General features: G+C 44.7%; 1 protein-coding gene across 1 annotated transcript in view; it reads right to left on the bottom strand.

Annotated features, from left to right (window-relative positions):
- Positions 1-9,637, bottom strand: part of MAOA (monoamine oxidase A) — a 76,462-nt gene that overhangs the window by 21,140 nt on the left and 45,685 nt on the right. The window contains exons 4-5 of the mRNA XM_007102032.4: positions 6,472-6,576; positions 5,687-5,778 (exon numbers count right to left, since the gene is read on the bottom strand). Coding sequence (XP_007102094.1) covers positions 5,687-5,778; positions 6,472-6,576 — 197 coding nt within the window. The remainder of the gene's footprint in view (positions 1-5,686; positions 5,779-6,471; positions 6,577-9,637) is intronic.

Genomic DNA, 9,637 nt, shown 5'->3' with positions numbered 1-9,637 from the left:
GCGGCATGTGGGATCTTCCCGGACCGGGGCACGAACCCGTGTCCCCTGCATCGGCAGGCGGATTCTCAACCACTGCACCACCAGGGAAGCCCAACTGGCTCATTCTTGAAAGATATCATCTCAACATATAATCAACCCTTCTGTTTCCCCCCATTTTACTATGGTTCATTCCTGGACCACACCATCTCCTCACACCATCACTTTTCCAGTCTCCCTCCCACATACTATGGCTCATTCCAGGCACACACCATCCAAACATCCATCTTTCCTGTCTTCCCCATCTACAGTCACTGATTCCTGGAAGATACTATCTCCCCATGCCATCCACTCTTCCTATCTTTTCCATACTCTATGGTTTAATCCTAGGCATACCATCCCCCCACATCATCCATCCTTCCCCTCTTCCCCTACCCACTGTGGCTCATTCCTGGAAGATGTGGTGGATGGTATCTTCCTGGAATGAGCCACAGTGATGGGGGGGAGAGAAATGGTGTGGCCCAGGAATGAATCACAGTAGAAAGCGGGGAGACAGGAGCGTTCATTGTATGTTAGTATGGTATCTTCCAGGAATGAGCCAGTTGATGGGGGAGAAAGGAATAGTGGATGGTGTGAGGACATGGTATCTTCCTGGAATTAGTCACAGCAGGTAGGGGGAGACAGAAAGGTGGATGCGTGGGGGGAATGGTATCTTCCAGGAATGAGCCATAGTAGATGGGGGAAGACAGGAAGAGTATGAGGAGATGGTATCATCCAGGAATGAGCTACAGTGACTGTGAGGGGAGACAAGCAGGGTGGAAGATGTGGGGACATGGTATCTTGCCCCCCCATCACTGTGGCTCACTCCTAGAAGATACCAACATCCTACACCATCCATTCTTCCTCTTTCACCCCATACACTGTAACTCATTCCTGGAACATATAATCCACCCCACAACTACATGTCCTGTCTCCACCCATCAACTGGCTCATTCCAGTAGATACCATCTACTCTGCCTCTCCCAACAGTGGTTCATCAGTGGAAGAAAACATTCACCTCACCATCCATCCTTCCTGACTCCCTCCGACTAACCGATATTCCTGGAAAATACCATTCCCTCACACCATCCATCTTTCCTGTCTCCCCGTCCAGAGTGACTCGTTCCTGGAAGATACTATCACATAACGTAACCACACCATCTAACTTTCCTGTTGACGTTCTCACTTCCCCATTACCCTGATTCATTCCTGGAAGATACCATTCTCCCCACCCACCATGCACCCACCTGTCTACTGTCAATCACTGCAGTTCATTCCTGGATGGGATGGTACCTGGTTCATTCCTAGAAGATACCATCCCCCCACCCATCCACCCTTCCCATCTCACCCTACCTACTTGGTGCATTCCAGGAAAATATCATTCCCTTACTATATTTACTCTTCCTATATATCCCCCATCAACTGCTGTATTCCTGCAAGATACTATTCCCATCTTTCCTGTTTCCCCCATCCACAGTGGCTCATACCTGGAAGATACCATATTTCCACATCATCCACCCTTTTTGTCTCCTCCCTACAACTATGGTTGACTCCTAGAGCATACCATTCCCCTATACCATGCACCCTTCCTGTATCCCTCCCCCCCAATCCACTATGGCTCATTCCTGGAAATTCCCATCCAACCACACACATCCTATCTCCCCCACTCACTGTGGTTCATTCCTGGAAGATACCATCCTCCTACACCATGCACTTTTTCCTGTCTACTGCCATCTACTGTGACTCATTCCTGGAAGATGGCATCTCACACCATCCATCATTCCTGTCTTCCCCCATCACTTGTCTCATTCCTGAAAGACACCATGCTCCCACATCATCCACCCTTCCTCTCCCCCCACCCCAGTCACTGTCGCTCATTCCTGGATGACACCGTCCACTTACAGCATTCACTTTTCCTGTCTTTCCCTTTCACAATGGCTCATACCTGGAAGATACCATGTTCTCACACCATCCACCTTTTTGCCTGCCCCCATCAACTATGGCTGACTCCTGGAACATACCATCCTCCCACACCATCCATCTTTTCTGTTTCCCACATCCACAGTCGGACATTCCTGGTAGATACCATCTTCCCACACCATCCATCCTTCCTGTAACCCACCATCCACTATGGTTTAATCCTGGCATATACCATCCCCTCATACCATCTACCCCCTTACTGTCTTCCCCTATCCACTGTGGTTCATTCCTGGAAGATACCATCCTCCCACACCATATATTTTCCCATATAACCACAATCCACTGTGGCTCATTCTTGGAAGATGGAGTCTCTCACACCACGCATCATTCCTATCTCCCCCAACACTTGTCTCAGTTCTAGAAGATACCTTGCCCCCACCTCATCCACCCTTCCTGTTTCCCCCTACAGTCACTGTAGCTCGTTCCTGAAAGATACCCTCCCCTCAAACCATCTAGCTTTCCCGTCGGCCCCTGCCCCCCCACCAACTCACTCTCCTTCATTGCTAGAAGATACCACGGAAACTTCTAGTCTCTCCCCAAAACTGACTCATTACTGGAAGACAACATCTTCCCACACCATCTACCCTTGCTGTCTGCCCTCATTAATTGCATCTCATTCCAGGAACATAATTCCCCCTATCTCCTCCATCCTTACCATCTCCCCCTACACTCTGTGGCTCATTCCTGGAATATACCATTCCTCCACACCATGCACCCTTCCTCCCCAACCCCCATCCTCTATGTCTCACTCCTAGAACAACCATCCTCCCACACCATCCATCTTTTCTGTCTCCCACATCCACAGTGGCTCATTCTTGATAGATACCATACACTCATCCTGTCCCCACCATCAATTATGGGTTAATCCTGGAACGTAATGTAACAGGGAAGAGCTAAATCGGACTCCACGTTGGACCTGTTTCTTTGACTTTAACCTTTGCTTTTCGTTGCTTTTGTTATTCTAATCATACATAATGGCCTGCCTCAGGGAACCCTGCCCTCTGCTGTTCAGCTCACAGGGAGACAATCTCACCCCACCCACCTGTGAATGGCTGCAAGAAAGAAGAAATTGACACATCCCCTCACAGAGGCTGGTCATTCCAGGAGATGTTTTGCAAGACTGATGGCCCTTTTACTTTACTTCCTCACCGTCTCTCCCTCTCTGATTCTGTAAAAGAAACTGGCATCCAGACTCCAAGAAGATGGTTTTTCAGAGACACTAGTCTGCCATCTTCTCGGTCTGCCGGCTTTCTGAATAAAGTCATATTCCTTGCCTCAACATCTCCGATTCATTGGCCTGTCGTGTGGCAAGCAAAGAGAGCTTGGACTTGGTAACACAATAACATCCCCCACAGGATCCATCCTTCCTGTCTCTCCCCTTGCACTATGGCTCTTTCCTGGAAGATATCATTCCACCAAACCATCCATCCTTCATGTCTCTCTCCATGCACTGTGGCTTATTCCTGGAAGACACCATCCTCTCACACCACCCACTCCTCCTTTCTCTCCCATCAACTGGCTCATTCCTGGAAGATACCATACCACCACACTGTCCATCCTTTCCCTTTCCCCCATGCACTGTGGTTCATTCCTGGTGACACCATCCCACCAAACAAACCATCCTTACTGTCTCCCTTATGCACTATGGCTTATTTCTGGAAGATACCATCCTGTCACATCATCCACCTTTCTCCATCTATGCCCATCCACTGTGGCTCATTCCAGAAAGATATCATCATTCACATCATCCATTCTTACTTTCTCCACCATCCACTGTTGCTCGTTCCTTGATGATACCATCCCCTCACACCATACTCTTCCTGTCTCACCCATCAGCTGACTTTATTCGTGGAAGATGTCATCTCCCCACAGCATCCACTCTTCCTGTCTCCTCCATCAACCGACTTATTCTTGGAAGATACCATCTACACATACCATCCCTCTTTCCTCTCTCCCCCCATTTTCTATGACTCATTCCTGAAAGATACCATCATCTCACATAATATATCTCTTATATCCTCCACCAACTGGTACATTCCCCAAAGATACTATCCCCACACCACACACCCTCCCCCCATCTACGGTGGCTTATCCTGGAAGACACCATCCCACCACACCATCTATCCTTCCTGTCTCTACCCACGCACTATGGCTCATTCCTGGCACATACCATCTTCCCACACCATCCATCTTTCCTGTTTCCCCTGTCAACAGTGGCTCACTCTCAGAAGAAACCATTCTGCCACACCATCCACTGTTCCTGTCCCCTGCATACAATATGGTTTATTCCTGAATGTACCAACCCCACACACTATCCACCCTTCCTGTCCCCCTCCATGGTTAATGGCTCACTCCTGGAAGATATCATCCTACTGCACTATACATCCTTTCTATCTCCCCTCACGCACTATAGCTCATTCCTGGAAGATACAATCCGACCCATCCACCCTCCTATCTCCCCATCCACTGTTGCTCATTCCTGAAGATACCATCACCTCACACCATCCACTCTTCCTTTCTTTCCCATCAACATGCTCATTCTTGAAAGACCATCTGCACACACCACCCATCTTTCCTGTCTCCTTCCATCCACTGTGGCTCATTCCTGAAAGATACCATCCCCTCACAACATCCATTTTCTTGTTTCCCTCATCTACTAGATCATTCCTGGAATATACCACCTCCGCACACCATCCACTCTTCCTAACTCCCCCATCCACTGTTACTCATCCTGCAAGATAACACTTCCCCACGCTAAACACCCTTCCTGTCTTCCCCCATCCACTATGGCACCTTCCATGAAGATTCTTAATTCCCAGAGCATCCACCTTTCCTGTCTCCCCCCATCTATTATGGCTCATTCATGGAAGATACCATCCTCTCACACCATCTATCTTTCCTGTTTTCCACATCCATTAGGGTGCATTCCTGGAAGAGTCCTTGCCCCGACACCATCCATCCTTCCCTGTCCTTTCCCATCCTCTGTGGCTCATTCTTAGTTGATGTACTAACTCCTTGGTTTCTGTTTAAAGATTGCTTCAACAAGGAATCTCTCCTTTGCCATCAGACAGGTCAGGTTCCCAGTTTCAGTCTCTCCTAGAATTATGTAATATGTGTATAATGACAGTCTCTCCTGCTAAAAATATATCAACTCCGTGAGGTTAGGGGCCATGCCTAACAAGTTCACCACCATTCCTCAGTGCTTCATACTGTGCCTTCACATAGCAGCCCCAAAATGCTGGCTGAATGATCTGTAAGTAACTCAGCTAATAACACAGATTCTCAGTGAAAACATATAGTTTATATTTTTCATTAATATAGACTAGCTTCCCTCCAGTTCTTCTATATTTATATGAAATTACTTTAATATCTTTCCAAATTGCTTCTGTAGTTGACCTCTATATTATCTGAAAACACAATTACTTCTTTTATTGCAAAGCACACAACCGTTTCATTAAAAAAAAGTTCAGCTTCCTTCACCTACTTTTCTTCTTACGTTTTAGATTCATTTTATGTTCAATCCTGCTCTGAGTGTCTAAAGGGCCCCCAAAGTTGCTACTGATGGAAAGGTCATTAAGTTTCCTCTTAACTTTTTTCCTATAACTTATGAAGACAAACACTGCAGTTCAAGATAGGATAGGAACGATCTGAAGGGAAGATTAAAAAAAATGTTTTAAATAGTCAAGGTTACTTTGTCCAGCAGATTTTTTCGATGAGATCTTTCATGGTCATCTTATCCCATTCCTCCGCATGTGGTGCCTCCCACGGTGCATCAGCTGGAATCTGCAGAGAAAGAAGGGCCCACATTTAGGTCTGATGGTTACTGCCCACTGCCCTGCCAAGAGGCCCTCAGGAGAACCTCTGAAAACTGGTTTCTCTGTCTATGTTGGACTGTGTGATTGGCATAGAATTCTATGTATAAATAGTGGTGGGTTTGGGATGGATAGCTCTTTGGATTCTATGCCTTAATGCTGTTGCCAAAATAATAATAATAATAATACATAAATATATGTATAAATTAATATGTAATTATGATGGTCAACATCATAATTATTATTGAAAGCTAACACCCATTTTAAAACTTTGGGGAAACAAATCCTTCTCTCCTTTACTATCTCAAGTGGCATAACATATGGATAAGATCACTATAAGTAGGACTCAGGGCAAAAATATGTCACATAAATTCTCAGTGGCATAGGTTGAAAACACAGGCACACACATTAGTATCAGAGACATGTGGGTTTGAATCCTGTCCCTTGTTGTGTGGTCTTGGGGAAATTATGTAACCCCTTGGCACTGATTTTCTTCATTTGTAAAGTAGAAATACTACCAGCTTGGCAGAGTTGTTGGGTACACTGGAAATGATATGCATCAACGTCCAGAGCAATGTTCCCTGCACTGTGCAAGGATGGATACTAAACATTTGCTATTGATATTTCAGTAACAGGTCATGTGCAAGCTGCACACACACTTTACCTCCTTTCCCATGTTATCCATTGTCCTCCACAGATTGTTGTAATCCAGATAGGCAATGGGGTTCCACACTGGAGGGAAGGCACCCCGAAATGGATAAGTTCTCCCCTGTAACATTTCAAAGCAAAGGATAATACCTTAAATTAGGATGACATTCAAAAAAATCCCAAACCAACCAGCCTAAGAGCCATATTCAAGGAAACAGGATCCTCTACTGTGTCAAAAACATCACCTTTGATGGACAGTAAATATATTTGACCTATACAGGCCCCAAATTTCAATTAGATTAGCAATATTTCCCTGGTGTTATATTACCCGTTTTTAATTTACAGGAAATAATAGCCTTGAACTTGTTTCTACTTACATAGAATAAACAAACAAACAAATAAATAAAGGTAGCTCATCCTGGTATCTCATATTGATGCCACAATATTCTCAGCTCCTGAGTTCCTATCTAATCTCTTTGAAAGGATGTTGCCACTCAGATGAGAGCAGGATGATGACATGGAGGACTGTCTTTGGACCACATACAGGACTAGAATAACAGTGGAATATCTCAAACTATGTCTTAAGGTTCACACAGGCTAAATAAAGACTGACTAGACTATGGACCATGCCCAAAGTCAAGAATCAAAATATTAGAAATGTGGAATAATGGGCATTTGCCATTTGGGGTTGTCCAGCATCTCTTCCCCTTTCCTAGTAAGCACTTTGGTTTCTTCTTGGGAAACTGAATCTTCTCCTCTGTGAATAGATGTGTAGAAAGGACAGTCCTGGGTACCATCTCCCATTACAGAAGGCGATGGGTTAGATTCTTTCTCCCGCCTCGGCCAGGCTGTGAGTCTGTGATATGAGTTTGGCCAATCACACACTCTCAGAGGACTCTGACCCTGCAATGGGTCACCCGAGGACAGAAGAAAGTTGACTCTGGGTTCTCCTTCCCCATGGCAGCATGCTGAGCAGATGCTTCCTGCTATAAAGACCATGGTTGTGGTTCCTGCCCCTAAATTGCTAGAGTTTCCCTGGTCTCTGCCCATTCTCAAGTGTGGCCCTTTAGCCTCCCATTGATTTTGTGGGCCCTCTGATATCCTTTCAGTAAATCCTCTCTTGCGAGCCTGAGTTGGTTTCTATTGCTTGGTACCAAAACCTCCAACACAAAGACAGCTAATTATTAGCCGTCATTTACTTTATTTCAGTTGTGTGACAGGCACTGTGCTACTGTGAGGGGAGGCTGAATCCTTAGGAAAAGAGAGCATGTCTAGATAGTTTCTAAGACTTTATTTCCTTTTTTTTTTTTTTTGGTCGCACCACACAGCTTGCAGGATCTTAGCTCTCCGACCAGGGATTGAACCTGTGTCCTCTGCAATGGAAGCACAGAGTCCTAACCATTGGACTGCTAGGGAATTCCCTTTATTTCCTAATTTAATTCCTTTTTCTTTAAAACATCTTGTAAACCTTCATAAGGTGAAAACATTGTCTATTAATACAATTTTGCACAAGATTTTGATTTTATCAAATAGAAACATATTCAATATTTGTAGAAAGCCTACTGTGTGCACTGAACAATATTAAGAGCTGGATTTAAAAAAAAAGGGCTAAAGCAAAACTCCTGACCATCAAGGCAGGGACATACGAGACATAAGAGCATTTGCATTCATGTGCGCACACTCATACACACACACTCCAACTGAGTAAGAATATATGGCAGATATTAAGTGACAAAGAAGTAATTTTCCCTTCCACAGTAGCAAATTCAAATAACCTTGGCAGATTATGTGACCTGATTTCTTATCTGAAAATGCTATGCTGCAGTGCTCCAATATAACTTTTTAAGACTCCAAATCCTTTATCATCATCACTACCACCATCACCGCCATTATTACTAACATTTATTGAGATCTTTTTCCATGCCTGGTACTGGCCTAAGCTCTTCATGTGCGTTATCTCATGTAATGCTCAGCCCAACCCTCTGGAGGCAAGAACTATTAATATTCCCATTTTATAAATGAGGAAACTAAAGCCCAGGGATATTAGCTAGAAAACAGTAGGACAGAAATTTCCTGCTCCCAAAACCCTTGCTTATAAACCTTGAGATTTCCAGCTTCCTATATGGTTGATGGAATGTTGAGATAGTTTTGTCCTAGAGACATCTTAAACTTCCTGATTAAAAGAAAGAGAACTTTGAAATGTGAAACTTATAAATCTTCCACACGTCTTTTATGTTTCTAAGGAATAAACAAGGAAATTAAGAAGCTCTGGGGTAACAGGGTCAACTTTGGAAAATGCAGAAGCATGTTCTGAGAGAAACAGGCAGACACAAAAATAACTATAGAGAGGAGAGAGACTGGGTTAAGTAATAGATCACGGGCAGCCTTCAGGACAGTTGGTTCTTGTTATAATTCTTGCCTTAATTGAAATCGGGAAAAATCTATATGTTCCTTATGTTCAAGTAATAGTCTCATACCAAACTGATCTTCGCTTTGAAAAAAATTGTTTAAAAAAACCCTTCAATATGCTTAATCATCTGGGGACATTAAGTACTACAAATAAAATTCAACAAAATGTGTCCCACATTCCCAATGAACTTCTTCACGGGATGATACCAACCAGAATATGATTTCACACAAGGTCCTAAAGACCCCATGATCTGAGCTTTGATAAACAAAGAGAGGTGGCAGGAGAGGTGAAGAGTTCAGGGAAAGAGAAGGGTCTAGCCTGGCAATCTTTTTTAGAAATGGGAGCCATGGAATATTTTAAAAGAAGATCATAAAGGCCCACCATGACGTTAATTTTTATCCTGTTGACAGAGGCACCAAGTTGATAGAAGAATTTCATGAGCGTTTCACTCTTAGCAGTTTTTGGTTTTTCTACTCTTTTTTGTGGGGGGGGGGCCTACGTTGGGTCTTTGTTGCTGCATGCGGGCTTTCTCTAGTTGCGGTGAGCGGGGGCTACTCTTCGTGAGGTGCGTGGGCTTCTCACTGCAGTGGCTTCTCTTGTTGCGGAGCACGGGCTCTAGGCGCACGGGCTCAGTAGCTGTGGCTCGCAGGCTCTAGAGTGCAGGCTCAGTAGTTGTGGCACATGGGCTTAGTTGCTCCGCAGCATGTGGGATCTTCCCGGACCAGGGCTCAAGCCCGTGTCCCCTGCATTGGCAGGCAGATTCTTAACCACT

Source organism: Physeter macrocephalus, chromosome 21 (genome assembly GCF_002837175.3).
Source record: "Physeter macrocephalus isolate SW-GA chromosome 21, ASM283717v5, whole genome shotgun sequence".
Classification (NCBI taxonomy): Eukaryota; Metazoa; Chordata; class Mammalia; order Artiodactyla; family Physeteridae; genus Physeter; species Physeter macrocephalus.
The sequence above is the reverse complement of the archived record's forward strand: the minus strand, read 5'-3'. Positions and strand labels throughout refer to the sequence as shown.